Below are 22,535 nucleotides of genomic sequence, written 5' to 3' on the forward strand. Positions count from 1 at the left end.
AAGTTTATATGGTATTATGCCCCTGGATTGAACACTAAATGCAGGAGCATGAGAGCTTTATTGACTTTCTTTCAGACTTTTGCTATAGGAGCAGTATAGAGTAAATTCCCTGTTAGGCAAGTGCTGTGTATATAGCCATACATAGAGTGATGGAAAAGAAATGTCAAGATATCTTTTTAAATTCTATCATTTCTACATATTGTTTCTGTCCCGAATTACAGCCATGCCATTAGAAATTGTCTATGTTTTACGGAATCCTAACCCTAACCCTAGCTTGGGGGTTAGGGTTAGGGATCAGTTTTCCTTCAAAGAATCAATGCCGCCTTCTACTCATTTCCGTGGAAAATATACTTCTGCAAATGAAGCTAACAGTCAGAACTGACATAGCAACCTTCCCAAACCCAAGAGAACGCATCATCAATGCTTAAATTCTGTTTTAAGTCAAGTATGCTGAGAGTGAAATCTCATGTTAAATCGGGTTGAAATGAGGAGTGTTTTGAGCCAATCTAGGGTAAGGGTGAGGAATACCTAATAAATTCTAAGTTTATATGATAGTATGCCCCTGGATTGAACACTAAATGCAGGAGCATGAGAGCTTTATTGACTTTCTTTCAGACTTTTGCTATAGGAGCAATATTGAGTAAATTCCCTGGTAGGCCAATGCTGTGTATATAGCCATACATAGAGTGATGGAAAAAAAATGTGAAGATATCTTGGAAATTCTATCATTTCTACATATTGTTTCTGACCCGAATTATAGCCATGCCATTAGAAATTGTCTATGTTTTACGGAATCCTAACCCTAACCCTAGCTTGGGGGTTAGGGTTAGGGATCAGTTTTCCTTCAAAGAATCAATGCCGCCTTCTACTCATTTCCGTGGAAAATATACCTCTGCAAATGAAACTAACAGTCAGAACTGACATAGCAACCTTCCAAAACCCAAGAGAATGCATCATCAATGCTTAAATTCTGTTTTAAGTCAAGAATTCTGAGAGTGGAAATCTCATGTTAAATGGGGTTGTCAATGAGGAGTATTTTGGGCCAAACTAGGGTAAGAGTGAGGAATACCCAATAAATTCTAAGTTTATATGGTAGTATGCCCCTGGATTGAACACTAAATGCAGGAGCATGAGAGCTTTATTGACTTCCTTTCAGACTTTTGCTATAGGAGCAGTATAGAGTAAATTCCCTGTTAGGCAAGTGCTGTGTATATAGCCATACATAGAGTGATGGAAAAAAAATGTGAAGATATCTTGGAAATTCTATCATTTCTACATATTGTTTCTGACCCGAATTATAGCCATGCCATTAGAAATTGTCTATGTTTTACGGAATCCTAACCCTAACCCTAGCTTGGGGGTTAGGGTTAGGGATTAGTTTTCCTTCAAGGAATCAATGCCACCTTCTACTCATTTCCGTGGAAAATATACCTCTGCAAATGAAACTAACAGTCAGAATTGACATAGCAACCTTCCCAAACCCAAGAGAAAGCATCATCAATGCTTAAATTCTGTTTTAAGTCAAGAATTCTGAGAGTGGAAATCTCATGTTAAATGGGGTTGTCAATGAGGAGTATTTTGGGCCAAACTAGGGTAAAAGTGAGGAATACCCAATAAATTCTAAGTTTATATGGTAGTATGCCCCTGGATTGTACAATAAATGCAGGTGCAAGAGCTTTATTGACTTTCTTTCAGACTTTTGCTATAGGAGCAATATAGAGTAAATTCCCTGTTAGGCCAATGCTGGGTATATAGCCATACATAGAGTGATGGAAAAAAAATGTGAAGATTTCTTGGAAATTCTATCATTTCTACATATTGTTTCTGTCCCGAATTACAGCCATGCCATTACAAATTGTCTATGTTTTACGGAATCCTAACGCTAACCCTAGCTTGGGGGTTAGGGTTAGGGATCAGTTTTCCTTCAAAGAATCAATGCCACCTTCTACTCATTTCCGTGGAAAATATTCTTCTGCAAATGAAGCTAACAGTCAGAACTGACATAGCAACCTTCCCAAACCCAAGAGAACGCATCATCAATGCTTAAATTGTGTTTTAAGTCAAGTATGTTGAGAGTGAAATCTCATGTTAAATGGGGTTGAAATGAGGAGTGTTTTGAGCCAAACTAGGGTAAGAGTGAGGAATACCTAATAAATTCTAAGTTTATATGGTATTATGCCCCTGGATTGAACACTAAATGCAGGAGCATGAGAGCTTTATTGACTTTCTTTCAGACTTTTGCTATAGGAGCAGTATAGAGTAAATTCCCTGTTAGGCAAGTGCTGTGTATATAGCCATACATAGAGTGATGGAAAAGAAATGTCAAGATATCTTTTTAAATTCTATCATTTCTACATATTGTTTCTGACCCGAATTATAGCCATGCCATTAGAAATTGTCTATGTTTTAGGGAATCCTAACCCTAACCCTAGCTTGGGGGTTAGGGTTAGGGATCAGTTTTCCTTCAAGGAATCAATGCCACCTTCTACTCATTTCCGTGGAAAATATACCTCTGCAAATGAAGCTAACAGTCAGAACTGACATAGCAACCTTCCCAAACCCAAGAGAAAGCATCATCAATGCTTAAATTCTTTTTTAAGTCAAGAATTCTGAGAGTGGAAATCTCATGTTAAATGGGGATGTCAATGAGGAGTATTTTGGGCCAAACTAGGGTAAGAGTGAGGAATACCCAATAAATTCTAAGCTTATATTGTAGTATACCCCTGGATTGAACACTAAATGCAGGAGTATGAGAGCTTTATTGACTTTCTTTTACATTTTTGCTATAGGATCAGTATAGACTAAATTCCCTGTTAGGCCAATGTTGGGTATATTGCCATACATAGAGTGATGGAAAAAAAATGTGAAGATTTCTTGGAAATTCTATCATTTCTACATATTGTTTCTGACCCGAATTACAGCCATGCCATTAGAAATTGTCTATGTTTTACGGAATCCTAACCCTAACCCTTGCTTAGAGGTTAGGGTTAGGGATCAGTTTTCCTTCAAGGAATCAATGCCACCTTCTACTCACTTCCGTTTAAAATATACTTCTGCAAATGTAGCTAACAGTCAGAACTGACATAGCAGCCTTCCCAATCCCAAGAAAATGCATCATCAACGCTCATATTCTGTTTTAAGTCAAGTATTCTGAGAGTGGAAATCTCATGTTAAATGGGGCTGTCAATGAGGAGTGTTTTGGGCCAAACTAGGGTAAGAGTGAGGAATACCCAATAAATTCTCAGTTTATATGGTAGTATGCCCCTGGATTGAACACCAAATGCCGGAGTATGAGAGCTGTATTGACTTTCTTTCAGACTTTTGCTATAGGAGCAGTATAGACTAAATTCCCTGTTACGCCAATGCTGTGTATATAGCCATACATAGAGTGATGGGAAAAAAAATGTGTAGATTTTTTGGAAATTCTATCATTTCTACATATTATTTCTGACGTGAATTACAGCCATGCCATTAGAAATTGTCTATGTTTTAGGGAATCCTAACCCTAACCCTAGCTAAGGATCTTGGAAGTTAGGGTTAGGGATCAGTTTTCCTTCAATGAATCAATGCCACCTTCTACTCTTTTCAGTGGAAAATATACTTCAGCAAATGAGGCTAACAGTTAGAACTGATATAGCAACCTTCCCAAATCCAAGAGAATGCATCATCAACGCTCAAAGTTTGATTTAAGTCAAGTATTCTGAGAGTGGAAATCTCACGTTAAATGGTGTAGTGGACGATACTAAAGTAAGGCTCAGGAATACCCAATAAATTCTCAGTTTATTCTGTAGTATGCCTCTGGATTGAATACCAGATGGAGGAGTATGAGAACGTTATTGTCTTTCTTAAAATATTTTGCTTTAGAGCAATTTTGTATATAGCCATAAATTATATGTTTATAAATTAATAAAGTATTCTCAAATAGGCTATAATCCATAATTAAATGACATTGGCCATATTCCAATACAACCAGTTTAAACTACAGTACAAATAGTATTAACTCAGTACTATATCAATCTATTCAGTTTTTGGAGCTGCTTTAATCGTTTGTGTCAGAAACCAATTGACAGCCAGAATGCTTTATCTCCATTGTGGTCACAAATTCTTAGGCTTGAGATTAATTCTCCATCTCTTTGTAATGTAAAACAAATATCCAAAATTTCACCTGTTTCATCTATTGATACTTATTGTAATTTGACTACTTTGCTAACTTCCTGGGTCCTTCCTTATATAGAAAATGATGTAGAATATGCATACCCTTTTCCTTGTACCAGAATAGACCACAAGGTCTCTCATAATAATGTCAAGATATTGTGTTAGTGATTATGTGTTCACATGCTTTGTTTTTGTTAATTAAAGGCCCTTCTCAAATTCCTAGAAAGGATATTGTTCTTACCGATTGTACTGTCATGTTCATACTATGCTCTTTTCCACCTCTCTCTCCAGCAAACCGATCTAGGACAGTACATGGTTCAGCACCCGGGAGGACTTCACTCCTACAATGTTAAGGTAACAAATCAGGAAATGCTGTAATTCGTACCCATAACCCAGACAGGAGTGCCTGTGATAGAATTACCTCTACCACAGTATTGCTTGCAGGTCCTGAGGGGAAAAAGTTGCATAATCTGTTGTTTCAGAATTATTTTAACACAGAGTCAAACATTAATCAGATTTGTAAAGGTATAACAGCATCATTGTCACCTCATACAGCTGAAGAAAGAACTAAATTCATTATGTGAAGTCAAGAAAGTGTTTTTTCTTAATTCCGTGACTTGCTGGCAATGTGAAATAGAATAGCGATCCTACTTTTTTTTTTTTTTACACACCATCACACACAAATACTTGCGCGGCTTTTACAAAGTTCCTGAAAACCACACACAGCAGGCTTGATGGACCAAAACGCTGTAGGAGTTTAGAGGCCAGGTTCCTCAGTGTTTTTTTCTGAGCAGAACTCTTTCCAAAACCCTTTATAGGTCCTGTAGATGGAATGGGTGTACAGTAAGTGATTTGATTGGGGGGCCTTTCCTAGTTACTATATTATATTAAATGGCTTTTGACCAAATATTTTCTGTATGATTACAAGGAACCTGCTTCAAGAATGTGACTTAGATTGCTCCAGACACCTACAACTGTTTGTATGAGAATTTATCTCCTACTTTCATTTCAAAATCAGTTCCTTTTAATTTACACTTGTGTTCTGAGCATGTTTTTTCATAACGAAGAAGTTCTAAGAGTTAACCTTTCCAGAATACTTAGTCACAATACTGAACAGCTATTTTAATCTGTCTGTCTGACCCTTAAAGTCAGGAATTAATTGTTGCACTTCTTTGAACTGAAGCCACAACAGCAAACCTTTATTAAATTATATTTAATTTACTTATAATTAACTTTAATTTAAGCATTTTTGCCACCTCACTTTGTGTAGAGGAGAACATTGACAAATTGTCTACTAGTTGCTTAAAATTAATCCCGAGTGACATACCCATCAGGAATTTTGAAGAAGCTTTGCAGAGAATTGACAAAAATGCATAAGGCGTTTGACCCCAGATACAGGCTGTGTTTCGAATCAATACATTTTAAAGGAGAAAGGCATAGCTGACTGTGTAAAAAGATCTGTAGTCTTCTTGTGCTGTTTATTATGTCTTCAGCAAAGCAAAGGTTTTAAGGGTGATTAACAAACTTGAGAAGACGGATGTCTGTTGCCTCAATTAAATTAATATGTGTGCAAAGGGAAGTATTTTTCAGCCTCCAATTGAACATGACAGTGACAGCAGTGTTATAGCCAGTCCTCAGATTTAATAGTCCAGTTCTAATAGCAAACTGTGTATGATTTGGCCATGTTCCCTATTAGGTGACTTAACCGCTTTCATTTCAGATACAGCCGGCATTTTAAAGAGAAAGTGCTCAGTACAGTGAACGAGTAGCATGAAAATTGGAACCACATGCAAAGATGAAAGAACGACTTTGGAAACTGGATAAGGCTGCCTCCTTGTAATTTCTACGTGTTGCGTAACAAGAGACCTTTCTTGGGGTTTCAATTTTGTTGCTATGGTTACGGCTGATAACTTTGAGGTCTTATGCGCCCCTACATGCCAGTCATTTTACAAGTGTTGCTTTCTAACGTAACCCAATCTCCCCGGCATACAGAGGGAAACGCTGGCCAAGCCCCCACGCCCCCAGGGGAAGGGGCTTGATTAGGAGGAACAGTGCTCCATGTGTCCAACATGCGTTCATTTCCGATCCGATCTTAAAGCCCTGTAAAACAAATTTCAAAAGAATCGGTTGCTTTCATTGCCTGTCAATCTTTCTCGGCTTCAGCTTTTCCTGTTCCAGCTGCTCCGAGGGCTTTCCTATATTCATCGTCAGAGGATTCTGCATCGAGACCTAAAGCCCCAGAACCTGCTCATCAGCTACCTGGGAGAACTTAAGCTCGCAGACTTCGGTGAGTTGCAAAAGAGCATAGATGATCCAGACCTCATTTTATCCCAAGACTGCCTATACAGTATGTACAGTACACACATTTGGCCGTATTTCAGCACTCAGGCCTTCGCTGTTAAATACAGAATGTTGAGCCACATTCTTTTAAGGTGGTCCAATTGTCATTGTACTTTTACTAGACAGTTTAAAGGACCTCAGTTTAGGAATAATTGCAAGGTTATTTTCTTACGACTGCCAAAAACTCAGTATTTAATTTTAGGACTACTTGCAGAATTACTCATTTTAAAAGGCATTTCACTTTCTCCTCACTCTGCAGCACATATTGCATTATAATGTAGCCTGACAGATATTCTCATACAGTAGGTCTTCACCTTTGCCTGCAATGGACCGGTGTCCCATCCAGGGTGTATCCCGCCTTGCACCCATTGCTTCTTGGGATAAACTCTGGCTCCCCTGCGACCCAGAGCTGGATTAACCCGTGAGAAAATGGAGGGATGAATATTCCCCTTTGCTGCCTACCTCTCTTCACATGGGTCTTTTTAACTAATGTTCTTATCATGACTGGATTAAAAGTAATACAATTTATTCCTTAAGCAAAAACTACAGTATTAACCTAACCACATGGTTTATCCCTAGAATTACTTATTCTGTTGACCAACTGGAATCTTGACTTGGTTTCCCTGTGTGTTGTGTTCTTGCTCGAGATATCTATCCTTCCTCTCAGGATATTCATTTCCTACGATATCAGGGGAAAGCGGGATGATGTACAGTATGAATGCAAGTCTCTGAAATTGTGGTTTCTATTCTCCGAAAGCCCGATTCCACGCACCCCAACCATTCATGTGAAAACCAAGGTTTTTTCCTTTGGGCACTGTGCATTAATTGGTCAGCTGATTAAGGGAGGCTGGACATTGCCCACAGCTTTCAAATTCAGCTGATTGCCACCATGTGTTTGTTTTATCTACAGGTTTAGCACGCTCAAAGTCAGTCCCTAGTCAATCCTATTCCTCGGAAGTGGTGACTCTCTGGTACAGGCCTCCTGATGTCTTACTGGGAGCTACAGACTACTCCACTGGACTAGACATATGGTGAGGGTCAAAGCTAGAATGATAAATGGTTGGAAACTCAATTTTTGACGATGCATGGTGAATTGAAGTGGTGGCATTCCTGATTTCTGTATAAATGTAGATTCCTCCTACAAATTATATATGGGACAGTAATGATCTAGTATAGGTTATTGCGATAGGAAAATATGAAATTTTAGAATATATTTAAATTTTGCACTTTATTTCATTCCTTTACAATCTTCATTCCTTTCATGCAATTGCAGTCAAAACACTGCAGGCTATTTTCCACACCGTTCCTATAAATTGCAGTCATTTGTTGTGAATTTTATGCAAAAATGTCAATGACATACTGTAGACATTTGCTGGTTACTGTAATGATACTGGGTGTAGTGATTCAGAGTCGGAGATCATAATGGGTGGTTTTCAGCATTTAGATGGACTAATCTAAAACGAAAATTGTGTTGTTATAGCCAATGGCCGGATTTCAGTTTCCGTTTTTTGTCCTGTGCCAACTCCATTTTCATTCTGATCACCTTGTTTGGAGTCAAGCAAATGTCGCTTCGTCATGGCTCAGAGGACAAAACCACCATGGGGGTATGAGGTATGAGGATGGGTAGACATACTGCTTTAAACTGCCTACCCTCACAGCCTGTCATGAATGGACACACTGCAAGATCCACAAATTCCTCCAAAAGTGTCATGGCATCAGAAAGCATCACCAAGCATCAGAGATGCACTAAAAACCTACTATAGCAAGGGAAGAGGGTTATAGGATGTGATTTACCAACAAATCAGTGATATTCACACCGTCTGCTTTTGCGATGAAGCCCAATCCATCATTGGGGATCAAAGTCATCCTAGCCACAAATTGTTCTCCCCCTTGAGCTCTGACAAGGGGTACCGCACCATTAAAGCGCAGACTACTAGACTCAAGAGAAGCTTCTATCCCACTGCAGTGCACATCCTCAACGGCTAGCTGCAATGCCTAAATACACATCTGAACTATGCACTTTTTGTGTGATCTACCGTGTTTTTTTTCACTACTACATAATTTATTGTCCCACAACATTTATTGTTCCTATTATTTATTATGCTCTAATGTACTGTCTACAATGTGTGGTGTTGTCTGTTGTACTGTGTCCCGAGAGATCAATGCGATTAAGAATTCCAATGTACGTGTACACATAGCAATAAACTACTCTACTGCTCCCTAGCTTCAGTGCTGATTAGACAAACTATATACTGTACGGTATCTGTCACTACAACGGTGGGACATTCCTGCAAGCAGGAAATCCCAAGAGTTAATCAGGTGTGAGAAGAAGCCGAAACGTTGTGTACATGCTCTTTTCAGCATGGAATAAACCTTTATGTGTTCCTATGCTTTTAATAAGAAGCTTTACTGCTTGAGCCACCCTGGAGCCCCCAAACCCAAATCCTTCTACGAATGGAAAATTCAGTGAAATAATACTTTTAATATTTGTCTTCTCTTTCTGATGGAAAATAATTTTCAATGCTTAAAACAATTTACTGAATGTAGAAATTGGGATAGGAAAAATCTAACTAAAGAAACAGCATCTTTAGGCTTTACTCTACGTTAAGTAAATCCTCTTACTTTAAGTTGCCTTTTTAAGTGGTCTAAATTTGAGAGCTGCTCCCTGAGAAAAACACTGAATCCTCAAATGGATGTCACAAAACATGAGAGAAGTGTACATAAATATTTTACAAAATAAAAAACAATATTTTTTTTTTTGTGCAGGTGGCACAAGTTTTCTGTTGCAAACAAAAAGCAATGTTGAATAGTGCTCTTGCTTTGCCAGCAAGAAACACTTGGAAATTATAAAACGGTATTCAGTTTCATCCAAGGCTGGAAGGGATCTGTATACACTCACATAACTGCTGCCTAACTATGGTGTAATAGAGCTAGAATTTGGAAGCACATTGTTTGATTTCGTAAGTGTTTGAAAGATTTACCACCATGAACTTACTCTTACTTGGAGAAACCAAACATTAGCCTTAACAGTAATGGCCTTGTTCTTGTTCCAGCCTGCAGGCATAAAAAAAGATTGATTTAGTTTTAACAATTTGTTTTATTCACTAGCATGTTTTAAACTGGCTTAAAAACAAAATATGTTGGCATCTACACATGAAGGAAAGTGTATTAAAAAGGAAAAAAAAAGTTGCTGGCGGAACTTAAGAGCACACATTGTGCTGTCCTGTTCTTTGAAGCCTATATACTGTAATTTTTCGCAGAAAGGATTTTCATATCATCTAAAACAGGTGTTCCAATATCAGATCTAGAATCTAGGTCTATTTAAAAAAATCAGGAGGAATATACTGTAAATAGCGCCAGTTAAGCTTCAGCTGGGTTAATTCAACCAAATAGACTGTTAATAACTTCAAGAGACAAAGACAACCTTCTGTATTTTAGATGCTGAGGACTGAAATTGACAACACTTGACTAACCGAATAAGATCCTTAGAGATTCTAATGTTCTCCTTGTGCTTCATATCTTAAGGATGGATTTTAGGCTGAGAAACAATGTATGGCAGGTCATGAAATTTGATGAGACATTGTTAGCACTAGTATAAATTAGAGGTTTATGCCTTTCTATGTTGGAAGCAGTGCAAACAGTGATGAATTCATTGTCCACCTCCCATTTTCGAGGAAGCTTTACAACTGACCTATCATGTTTTTGCTAGAACACAGCAGAATAAGCATGGAAGATCAGTCTTAAATAATACAAGACCCACATATCACAGAGATATAACTCACATAGATATAGAGATATAATGGAGCTCTTTAATAACATTTACAGCTATGACTTGACCTCTGATTGTGGGAATGGGGCTGAAAGGAACAGTTATAATTTGTGTCACAAAGCAATATTGTTTCATTTATTCTATTTTATGTTAATAGTAACCACCAAGCAGTGCAAATTATTAGGTATAGATTTAAGTCTGAACTGGTGCACCATGGAACAGTCACCTTAATGAGCCCATAAATGGTGCAATTTTAGTTCAATAAAGAGGTGTTCTTAAATAAGTCTTTACTACACTTTGTCTTGGAGATATATTTCTTCCGTCTGCCTTTAAAACCATGAATAGCCTGTTTACCCATGTGCATTTTTTAAATCAAAATCATAGAAATCTGATGAGTGACTGAGGCGGCATCAAATACTTCTGCATAGCTCTGTATTTCTTGCTTTTTTCCCACTTAACAATCAACATGGCAGCTGCACTACAATACTTTTTAAAAAAAATTAAAACATCCTTTCTACCTGGAAGCAGAGCAGCTGGTGAATTTCACAAATCAAAAATACAACAGTGGAAACAAACAATGAAAAAGACTGGTGCCCAGGGTGAACATTAAAAACATACTATAAAAAGAGATGCATTTATAATATAATCTATATTCTTAGTATATCACCTTTTTTAGTTTTTTAGGTCTTAATTTATATAATCTTTCAAGCAAGTGTGCCCTTTATTCATATATTAAACCATCTGTGGGAACAGAATTACAAGGGGCACAGTAAAAATAAAGAAAACACTATATTACATTTAATAGGACTTTAAAATCAAGTAGTAAAACAATGTTTTTCTCAGAATCCACTCTCTTGAGAAGAGCACAGCAGCTCCACTCCTGTTTCAATCAACCACACACTCACAAGCCTATAGCTGATATAAACCTGCAAAAACTCTTCACATCAGCAGTTTGATTGACTTCCCCTACTCAACATCTTATCACATTATTTTCTGCTTGTGAAACTCAGCTTCTTTCTTCCAGGGAACAATTAATAGGTTTATTCCATGCTGAAAAGAGAAGAAAACGCAACATTTTGTTTTCTTTCTTCTCTTTTCAGCATGGAATAAACCTATTGCTTGTTCCTTTGCAGCCTACACATGCTGACGCAGCTACCCACCTGAACTACTTCTTTCTTCCAGTACAGGAGTATTCTGCCCTGGTCTTAGAGAGTCATAACCTGGGGGGTTTATTGTTTATTTTTAAATGTGAATTTCTAAACAACTGCAACAACCTTTGTTGACCAGTGAAACAGGTTTGATTAGAGTAGCTTAAAGATAACATGAAATAGAAATACCAGAACCCAACAGTTGGCTTTTTGTGCCCTATATGAACCAATCACTCACTCAACTGACCAAAACTCAGATGCGTTCCAAGGCTTTTCAAACTGATGATTTCAGAGTGACACATAGGGCTTGCTGTGCTGTGACTGTCTAGAACAAGGGATGGTCACTCCTGAGCTAGTTGGTAAATGTGCTACTGACATTGTGGGTGCAATTACCTGGCTGAGAAAAAACATTGAAATCCATCTTGTTGTTTTCTGTAGAATGCTTGTGTGTGAAATGGAGGCAAGACATTTAAAAGTAAATAATTTTTTTGATTGGAAGAACCATTCAAAATGGCTGTTGTTTCCCAGCACTTATAAACAGCAGATGTAATAGTCAACACTAATTAGCAAACTTAATATTTTTATACCTGTTTTTTGGGGGGGATTTCACAGGGGAGCAGGATGCATATTCATTGAGATGCTCCAAGGATCCCCTGCTTTCCCAGGGGTCGCAGACATCTTTGAACAGCTGCAGAAGATCTGGGCGGTAAGTCAGCGATCATATCTTCCCACTGGCCCTTAAAGGGGAACTGCAGTCCCAAATTCTCTGACTAGCTATTGAATCTCAGTAGCAAAATAAATTAATTGACAAATTATATTGCAAATTCCAAATTAAGCACAAAATTGTGAACTTTATAAAAGTCGCCATGTTGTCAAAAACCACTAGTCTCGCCAATTGTGAGCGTAAGAGTTTGCACAACCTGCGATGTAATGCGGGCCCTTCCTGCTCACTAGTCACTGTGATGACTAATGCAATGTACAAACAAATAAGTACAGGTTGTGCAGCAGGCATTTCACTGCAGAAATGTTCCATGAGCTGCATTCAGAGTTAACAAGTTTTATTCTTTGGCAAAACCATCTTGAAATTGAAGGCAATATTTCTATTGGATTAAAAGTGATGTATTCACAAGCTTGCTTGTTTACACTGTAATAGGGCCACTTCACGTCACTAGTTCATTCTGCAATCACAGAATACAACGCTGTGCATACCCGGAAATTTCATCTAGTTTGTGATGTTAATTGGAGGTTTTACTAGTTACTGTGTATGTTCTACTTTCATTCAGGTTTGAAATGCATTCAGTGCCAATTCTTTCTAACCCCAAAATACCAAAACAGCGTTGCAATTCCCTTAACTTCAGCAAACTCCAGTGTTTGTAAGAGGAGGTGACAGCTCATGTGATCTTCAGTCATCAGGTTAATCCAGTTGTCAGTTCATATTTTTATTTGGAAGAGCACCTTTGAAATTGAGGTGTTAACCCCACAACGGCAGCTTTCTTTTAAGAAGAAAAAATGCCTATTAAGGCAGTGGAGATGTTTGACACAGACTGAAAAGAATTACCTGTCTAGCACACATAACATTTGAAAATGGATAAGTATGTTAAACCAATCTCTGCATTAAAGAAAATAGAGACAGCAAGGCATAATCTTGTTTGTACATTGAAATGAACATATGAGTAAATGGGATGTCTGTTTTACTTGCTGTCTGCAAATACTTATGTGGAGATTGTATATGTATTCATGTACATAGGATAAAACCGGCATATTTTGTCTCTAGTCTTTAAAAAGTGTCCATTTTTATTTGCAAGAGAACAGGTTAATGCATAAATGAAAATATGAGTCATCAAAATAAATTGTATCAAATATGAAGGAATCTGATGATTTGTATAATTGTAATCTACTGATGAAATTCATGTTCTGTTAATTTTCTCATTTCATTTTTTGTCATATTGACAGGTATTGGGAGTACCCACTGAAGAAACGTGGCCTGGAGTCAGTGAATTACCAAATTACAAGCCAGGTCAGAGATCCTCATTTAATAACAATTTTACCAGTGTTTGCGTCTGAATTGCCCTGCAGTCGAAATCCAAAATTAATCCAAGGCAGGGCTCTCCAACTCTTGTTCTGGAGCACTTCAATCGTATCAGTTTAATCCATCTCCCTCAATCTCATATTTTTAAAGTCTGAAAAGATTTCTATGTAATTCACTAATTAAACAATTGCTGCTTCTTTGAAAAAAACTCTGTTCCTTGAGGTTATTCAATTATTTTAGTCTCAAATGATCTCCATCCATCAATCATTCTAATGTGACTGGGTTGCGTGAGGGTTGTGGCAAGATAAAGTCTATTCTAGAAGAATATAGCACAAAACAGTCCAGAGATCACAGTACTGCCCTCGAAACAGCTGTCCACCACTCATACAAACATGGAGAGACAGAAGCCCAGACAAAAAACACCCAGGCCACAACTAAAACCAGGCAACTCAGGTGAAATTGAACTAGTAAGGTGAGCCTGAATCTAATAAAAACAGCAGACATGGAAAAGGAAAAAACAGTTAATTTTTTAATGTGCTCAAACAAAACATTGAGCAATCCATCTTCATAAAACTTGGAACACTCAAGTAAGATGTGTACTGTAGGTTGAATGAATGCCTGTTCAACACTCTTTCCATATCAGAATCTCTAACAGTTTTATCCCTGAGATATCTAAAGCATGTTTGGCAGTGTTTAAATGCTTGAGGTCATTGTATACTGTAAATTTCTTGTGTAGATATCTTATTATATTATACACAATAGACATCTCACTCGGTATGCTGTATAACAAAATATGAAAAAACACAGCTTGGCATCTTTATTCAGTTTAAAATGATGTAACGGCATTCTCTGGGGTGTTCTGTAATTTATCGAATGTCTCTTTTACAAGCCCAGAAACAAGAACGTTTATCTTTTTGTCAGAGCTGTTTAAATCAAAGCGAAATACAGCTGCATAGTATAAATTGAATGAATAATAATTTTCGATGTGTTTCAGATTGTAATTTGTTCCAGTAAAAAAAATAGTTTTTTTTTTAATTTTAAAATACATTTTAAGAATGAATTCTGTAGAAGTTTGGTTTCAGAGTGTCCGGGCAGGTAAGATCCAAGTCAAGCAGCAGTGTGTCACTGTTTTATTAATATTAAAATCTTAATGAGATCAATGAAATGCAAGGAGAAAGGCCTAACCTCAGGTACAAGATTAGTAGGAGGAAATATAGAAACATTCAGACACTTGTCTCCTAGACCAAACAGGTTTTGAAATCTGTATAGCATTGCTACAACTTAAATTATAATCAAAACATTCTTTTCAAAATAAATGTGGTTAACAAATACAAAATTAATAAGGGAACCCAAACTGCGTTGCTCAGAGTTAGTAGTGTGACCAAGAAACAAAGGCAGAACATTTAGTATTTGGAGTGTCTTGTTTTTCAAAGCAGTCATCTTTTGTTTCTACTTTTCTAACACGGGGCTGTTGGTTCGGTGTGCTAAATACATATAACCAGAAGAGGGCAGAAAGTGACAGGAAAATAGTAGTCAAACCGATTACATAGGTTGTAACTGTACAACACATGAACATATACAGTATCTATACCTTCTTATTAAGTACATTAAGAGTAGAATCCACTATGTACAGTACAAGGCAGGACATTTTAATATTTGGTGGCTTTTTTTAGTTATTCAGAGACCTGGGGAAATAAGGGCAAGCCTTTCAGAATTGTGTGAATGTATTACGTTGAGCAGAATCACTCTGCATTTACACTCAAACTTTCTCATGTAAAAATATTCATACAATGAAATTTGTGCCGACTAAAAACTTCACGAAGCCCTCTAGTTTAACCCTACCTTCTTTTAACTTCTGTCTCCCTTGTACAGGGGCACCTTATAATGTATCTAGATTTGGGTATGTCAGAATTTAAACTTGTTCCTAGCTCAAGACTTTGCATGATCAACTGCTTAATCTCATTCTCTCAACTGAAATAATTTACAAAATACAGATATAAAGAAGGCAAATCACTGTATATCTCAATAACTTTAGTAGTTCTGTGCTTTTCACTGCTGTTTGGAGATTTCTAGTGTATAAATATTAAAAATGATTTGATCAAACAGAATTCCGCATTCCAAAGTATTTCTTGGGATCAATAACACTCTAATAAATCCATTTGGGTCTGTTGTTAACAGAGTTTTGCCAAACGAAAGCCAACACTGAATGTGCAAAATTAATCACCCCTCTATTTTCTTTAGTTTTCAGCTAAACTATTCTGATACATTTTCTCAAAGTACAAGTATAGTATAGTTGATCACAGTGATAATACGCTGTAAGTAGGTTTTCAAATGCAAAGCTCTCAGCGTCTTAGAAGGGTGTGCAAAACATTGCTCCAGGGCAAAGAGTCTTCTAATCTGCACCAGACAAGTTTATTACGGAGAAGTAATTTGCTGTACCTTTTAAAAGCAATTAAACACCCCTCTTAAAGCAAGAAAAAGCATCGTACTAATTACCTAAGCATGCATGCACAGGTTCAACTAACAATCCAGTCAGTGTTGTCTTTGAATTTTGTTATTCAAATTTTGACAAATAAAAGTCCCGATCGTCACTATGGGCAAATCGCCTATCAACATCTTTCATTTGTTATTAGCAGATTTCTCACCGATTTTCCCATACAAAAAATAATGACTAGAGAATTCAATGATACAAGGGTGCCGCAATAAACAGTTGTTTTAACCGGTTACTTTAAGAGCTTTTGTTGTTGAGTAATTGAGTTCATTTTTTTCTACGGTGGGATTACTAAAGGGGCATTGGAAATCCTGAACAAATGAAGGTACTGACATGTCAGTATACTAAAAGAACACAAAGGAAGATAAGGAACTAAGGAAAGGTGGCACTTGTATGTCAATCAGAATTCAAATTGAAGGTAGCGACTTTGTAGCCCACATAACTGTAGAATGCAGGATGGGGTTTAACAGTATGAACCATACAGCAAAGGAGAAAGGATGAACTGGAAACTTCCAATAGAAATTACTGTCTAGCCGATCAGTGGAAATGATCATGAAGGAAGTCTCAGGTGTGATGGTACAGTAATTAAGACGTGATGTGTAATTAATGTGATTACGGTACATCATCAACCTAAAACAATTGTTTGCCGCGGTAATATCGGGACTCATAGAAAGAAGAGACAAAAAAGAATTATGTAGAAGGGAATTTTCTTGCAAAATAAGGTAGTGAGCAGTAAAAATGACCTTTGCCTCTATTAACTGAAACTTCTGCATGGGTTTTCAGAAGTGACTTAATGTTATAGAAATGCTCCAGAAGAGCTGCATGTACCCAGGGCAAGGTCTGTGGAAAAGCATTTCCATAAAAATCCTACTTGATATTCATCCACTTCCTTCACAGAAATGTTGTGGTTTTCCAAAGAAATTTCAAGAAATTAAAAACATAAATGAAAATTGGCAATTTGCATGCTTTTCAAAATGAAACTTTGACCATGCAGGCACTGTGAATTCGTTGAAATGTGAATGTCTGAAAAACACTGCATGCAAATTAACAATTTCGACTGTTAATCTCCCAATGGTCGCATCAAAATAAAACGTGTTGCAATAGGGAAAGGTACTCTGACCAAGTCAGAATGGGAGTTTTCTCCACACAAAGTCTTTATCATGTGACTTAAAGCTCTGAACCACCTTGTAAAACACTATTCAGCTGCCGATCCTGGGAACTGCAACAAAGGGAAAGTGTGTAACATTGCAAAACGAAACATGCAACATCTCATATATATGTAAAATAGCCAGCCTTACTTGTCATCCCAAAAAACTTGCGTAATTTTATTTGTCTCTTGCGGTATGCAAATTATATTTGAATCACAATTTGCCGATTCAGTTTACTGACAAAAAACACCACATAAATTGCATACTGGTTCTTGGCATTTCATGTACAATACCAGTGTCCCTCAAGTTTGTCCTGAGGTTGACGGAGGTCACTCGTATTCCGTTTATACTGTCAGCTTTTAGGAGAGCCCTGGGATTCATGATGTCCCTTTCCAGAATGATCCATTATTGATTTAAAATCTATTTCATCATTACTTTTATGATAAACACCCACTTTCCACTTTTCTTTCAGGCACATTTAGCTCTTTTCCAGAAATAAAATGACAGAACCATCACTTAAAATTGAAGGTGGATAACAAAGCGCATTTAAAAATGTGTACGTGCTCTCTGGGTGACATGTTCTAGCTTAAACAAGCAGGCACTTGGCTCCAACTGTTTTAACTGTTCAAAAGGTGATTGGCCTAGTCTGTAGTTTCAAGTAATCACTCACTTAAACACAGGGGTTTGCAGATACCTGTCCATTAGAAACAATGAAATTATGTTTTAACAGTAAGTGTAAGCTGCCTTGAAGGAAGGCATTCATGACTTTAAATAGTAATAACATCCTGAACTTAACATAAGAAATTGTGCATATTAGAGCATATTACTTGGTCGGTCTAGCTTGTTTGGTTTTTAGTAGCTAACTGATCTCTCATGAACAGTGTTATGGGATCTCTGATGGCCAAGTAGTTGGGACCATTATTTAATGCATCATCTGAGGGACAATCGTCATCATGAGGCACTGGTTTGTTGGTTTGAATATTGGCATTGGAAAAGTCTGGTCGAGAGGGAAGACTGCTTCCTACGAGTCCATCAACACCATTACAGTGGCAACATCATTATTTCTGGAGGTCTCCTATCCATAACTTCCAATCCACTTAACTGCCCTACCTCAATGTAACCAGTCCCCATAGTGATATATTGATCCACCTAAATATCAATTAAAAAATTAAGGAGATAGTGGTGGCAAAAAGTAATAATGGAGCAAATTGGAGAGGCTGCAAATTGAATAGCCTTGTTTTAGTTGAAGGCACACTACTCTTGTCTGAAAAACTGCATGTTTTGTCACAGGCTGTTCATACTTCAACTCAGTATTCCTGATGTCCAAAATCAATAATCAAATGGCTTCTCTACTTTCTTCTTCTTTGGCCAAGAGTCTTTTGAAAATAGTAACAACTATTTTATGCAACATTAAAAAGACAGCTCATACAACACAACATATTACATAGGACACAGTACAGAAGGAAAAGTTAGTTTTCTATCAGGCTGCCAGAAGTGTCATTGGCCTTTATTGCTCAAAGAATACAAAAATTAAATTAAACAGATACCGTTTACCCAGATACTGTTTTGTCAATCTATTTTTGTTCAAAATGTTGGAAGTGCTGTAGAAGCTGATGTTCTGGTTTATAGTCCTCTTATCTTTCCATCCTTATGTTTAATAACTGGCCTACAGAACAGTAACAATTGAATTAATCAGTCAAAAAAATTTTTAAACATGTACATTTAATATTTGTTCACAAACGAAAACATGAAAAACTGAGAGATCATTGTCAGATATTGCACAAACAAATCCGGCTAAAATAAAATTTCTTTCAACACTTAATATTCATATTAGCTACAGCCTGTAAATACAGTATGTTGAAAATAGCAGCTTGAAATTTAATTTTCTAATCTTTTAATCATCTGGTTGTTTCTGGTGAGAGCAGAGTTATCTGATATCCATCTCGGTTGTTTGAACTCCAGTTCCAAAGTGTGGAATAGATGTTTGCAACCCAGGAGGCAAGACGATTGGTAATTTCAAGTTTGGAACAATCATTCATTGTTTTCTCTCTGTAAAAGCAGTCTGAACTCATTGTTTCTTTATATTCAGCTTTATAATAATCCCTTACATTTACAGTACATATCGTTTTTCTGGACACTCCACTCAAAGCGCTTTACGAGTAATGGGGACTCCCCTCCACCACCACCAGTGTGCAGCCTCCACCTGGAAGGTTTTGATGGCAGCCTTAGTGCATCAGAACACTTACCACACATCAGCTATCAGTGGGGAGGACAGCAGAGTGATGAAGCCAATTCATAGATGAGGATTATTAGGAGGCCATGATTGGTAGAGGCCAACAAGAAATTTGGCTAGGACACCGGGGTAACAGCCCTACTCTTTGAGAAACACCCTGGGATTTTTAATGACCACAGAGTCAGGAACTTAGTTTTATACTGTATCTCATCCAAAGGACGGCACCTTTTTCCAGTATAGTGTCCCTGTCACTATACTGGGGCATTAAGACCCACACAGACCGCAGGGTGAGCGCCCCCTACTGGTCCCACTAACACCTCTTCCATCTCTTATAATGCTCTTTTGTGAACTTTGTGCAATGGTAGTCAATTTCTACTTACTGAGCATTGCACATACTGTACATCACATGATGCAAGAAGTCATTGTTCTGCATTTCCCAAGTGTAGTTGCTGCAGAACATGCTTTTCAGCTTCCCAACACTGTTTTACTGGGCTCACTACAATGACTCCTACAGTGCATGCTAGAAACAAGTGAAATAGGAAAGCTTTCCTAACTTGCCCACTTGTACAGCCATTCATGTAAAGGCTCTAAGATAGCATACAAGTAGATGAGCACCAGCTAGGAGAGTGGTGTTTCTCTCTCACATTACCACAGACCTGCAGAAAGCTGGGAAATCCCAGGAACCACAGTCTCTCTGACGGTGCTCTGCCAATTGTGTGCAATTCCTAAAGGAATCCTGGAAACAGGACACAAACAGCTGATGACAAGACCCAGGCCCAAATGTGGAATATCTAGGCCTGCAGTTCCTAACATGAAAACAAAAAGCTTGTGAACTCTTTGTGAAAGAATAATGTACTAGTAAAAATGTCTGGATGTTTAAGATGTTTTCACATAGTCAGGATGTGTATCAAGCATGGTCTCTTAGGCTTTGGAATTTGATAGTGTTACGGATTTAACTAAATGTATTGGACTGGATGGAGGACAGTTTCATCAGGGTAAAATGTTCAGGATGTTTTCTTTCTTGGGGTGAAAGAAAACTTTATGATTACAATACTAGCCCATTGCAGCCTATTGCATTTCTCCTTATTTCCTACACAGACATACTGGGAACAGTGCACCGATTCATGCTGTTTCAGAGTACTAATCCAAGATTCAAGTAAACTCTAAACATTTTTGTGAAGTTGTTTACAGTAACACTGAAACACTCTGGTGGGTGGTCTTTCTGTCAGGACAAGAAACAAACAGTGACAATGTGGAGACATGTCTGAACAAAAGAGTTCAATATGGCAAAGGAAAGCACTGCCACCAGCCCTGACAGAGCCAAGTATTTAACCAAACCTTTCAACAACAAAGCTGGGCTTTGGGACTTTCTTAGAAAGCTGGGCTGCGTTCAAAGAAATGTATTCAAGGGGAAACACATGACACCTCAATTGCAAGATATTTGCTTTACACAAAGAGATTCTAATGTGTCAAAGAAACTCCCCCGTGAGCAACATCAGTAGCAATATATCAGCAAACATCAGAGGCAGTTTAAAAACTCTAAATTCTTATGAGCCCCTAAGTAAAAATAAATATCATTATAATAGGCTAAGCAGTCGGAGTTTTACATTGCACAAACATCATTTGAAGTGTGTCTGCAGTGTACAGGCCTTGATATCGACCTGGAATGACCCACACATGCAGCAACAGATTCTGTGCAGAGGGGACTGCTGGAGAAAATAATTTGGCTTTCTAAACTGACTTAATTCATTGCTTAGTTCAATAATGTTAGAATTGCACTGACGAAATTGAGCTTTCTGCAAACTAACGATCTCAATAGGATTTGGATGGCAAAATCCCATCTCGAAACTGAAGGGCAAAAATGTAATTGAGAAGTGGGGCTATCAAGTAATCCCTAAAATGACAGGATGCCTTAATTTCACTGTTAGGTGTGCAAAGTTTTTCTAATTTTAGCTTTTCAGATTAAGTTGGTGTAGTTGTGGGACAGCACATTATTCTAAAAAAAAAAGTACTTTTACTTCATATTTCTTATTTTATTTAATAAATATCATTGACTTTCATTGTCAAATGAAATGAGCTGGGGATGCACTTTAAATGACACAAATGATAATTTTTAAAAAATATTTCCCTCTTGCCCCACTGTTTATATAGTTCATTAAGGTTCAGAACTCAGAATTTAACATAACTATTTTCAACCAGGAACTCATTTGATACAAGTGTGTTATATGCAGTATGCTGTCACATGGGACATGCATACTGTAAATTGAATATTAGTCCATGATTATGCTCCAAATCCATTCCACAGAGGCAAGACTGCGGTCATTAGGCAGTAGTCTATGAAATTTTAAGCTGACAATACCAAGACAAGAGCTCTTACTCTTCCTAATCAGGACTGACAACAGGCTGCGTTTTGCCTTCGATTCAAAATAAATTTGTTCACATTTTAGAGTAGCAGATTCATACACCTACAAACTCTACAGTACATGTTATTGCATTTGACCGCAACATACAGTGCCTTACAAAAGTATTTGTACCCTTGCAAGGTTTTAACTTTTTTTTGTTTTAAAACTCCTAGTTATGACAAGAGGAAATAGCAACTAGTATTTTTATATATTGTACACAACCTGTTCCACATTTTTAAAGTAAAAAAAAAAGAAAAAACAATTAAAATGAAAAAAAAAATTGAAAACAAATCACGATTCATTGTTCAGTAATGAAATAAGTATTCAAACCATTTTCTGTGGCAACCCCTCATTAATTAAGGTGCACAAACACACCTTAACAAGTCACTCAATTAGTTGAGTAGCCTCTCTCCGTGTCACGAACCCATGCTTGTGAAAGTAGGGAAGGTGAACTCATGACCTCAATTTTTCTGACATGTCCAGTTTTAGCCTGAACTTTGAATACATAATTGGTACAAATTCTTATTATTCCAGCACCAAAGACTGAACATTCCTGGAACATGAAGGAGTTTTCCAGACAGACATGCAAGTTAAAATAAATCTCCTACAACAACTCCTACAGAGGACGAACATAAGAAAGGCTTCCATCAAGACGAGGAAGTCTGGCCCATTCCTCCTGCTAGTAGCATGTGGATCCAAAATCCAAGTAATTTCTTCTAGGATCTCAGCTAATGATGTTCCCTAACATGAAAAGGCAGAAATGGTGTTCCATCATCTTGCTGTTGATACTTTCCAACTACTGTCAGTCCTTAATGTATTT

The 22,535-nt window shown here is 37.4% G+C and overlaps 1 protein-coding gene across 2 annotated transcripts in view; it reads left to right on the forward strand.

Annotated features, from left to right (window-relative positions):
* cdk15 (cyclin-dependent kinase 15) overlaps positions 1-22,535 on the forward strand; it is a 311,761-nt gene that overhangs the window by 241,614 nt on the left and 47,612 nt on the right. For both annotated transcript variants that reach the window (XM_088606689.1, XM_088606688.1), the window contains 5 exons: positions 4,447-4,509; positions 6,319-6,442; positions 7,406-7,526; positions 12,025-12,118; positions 13,366-13,429. In XM_088606689.1, the coding sequence (XP_088462815.1) occupies positions 4,447-4,509; positions 6,319-6,442; positions 7,406-7,526; positions 12,025-12,118; positions 13,366-13,429 (466 nt within the window). The remainder of the gene's footprint in view (positions 1-4,446; positions 4,510-6,318; positions 6,443-7,405; positions 7,527-12,024; positions 12,119-13,365; positions 13,430-22,535) is intronic.

Source organism: Lepisosteus platostomus, chromosome 14 (genome assembly GCF_059453375.1).
Source record: "Lepisosteus platostomus isolate fLepPlt1 chromosome 14, fLepPlt1.hap1, whole genome shotgun sequence".
Lineage (NCBI taxonomy): Eukaryota > Metazoa > Chordata > Actinopteri > Semionotiformes > Lepisosteidae > Lepisosteus > Lepisosteus platostomus.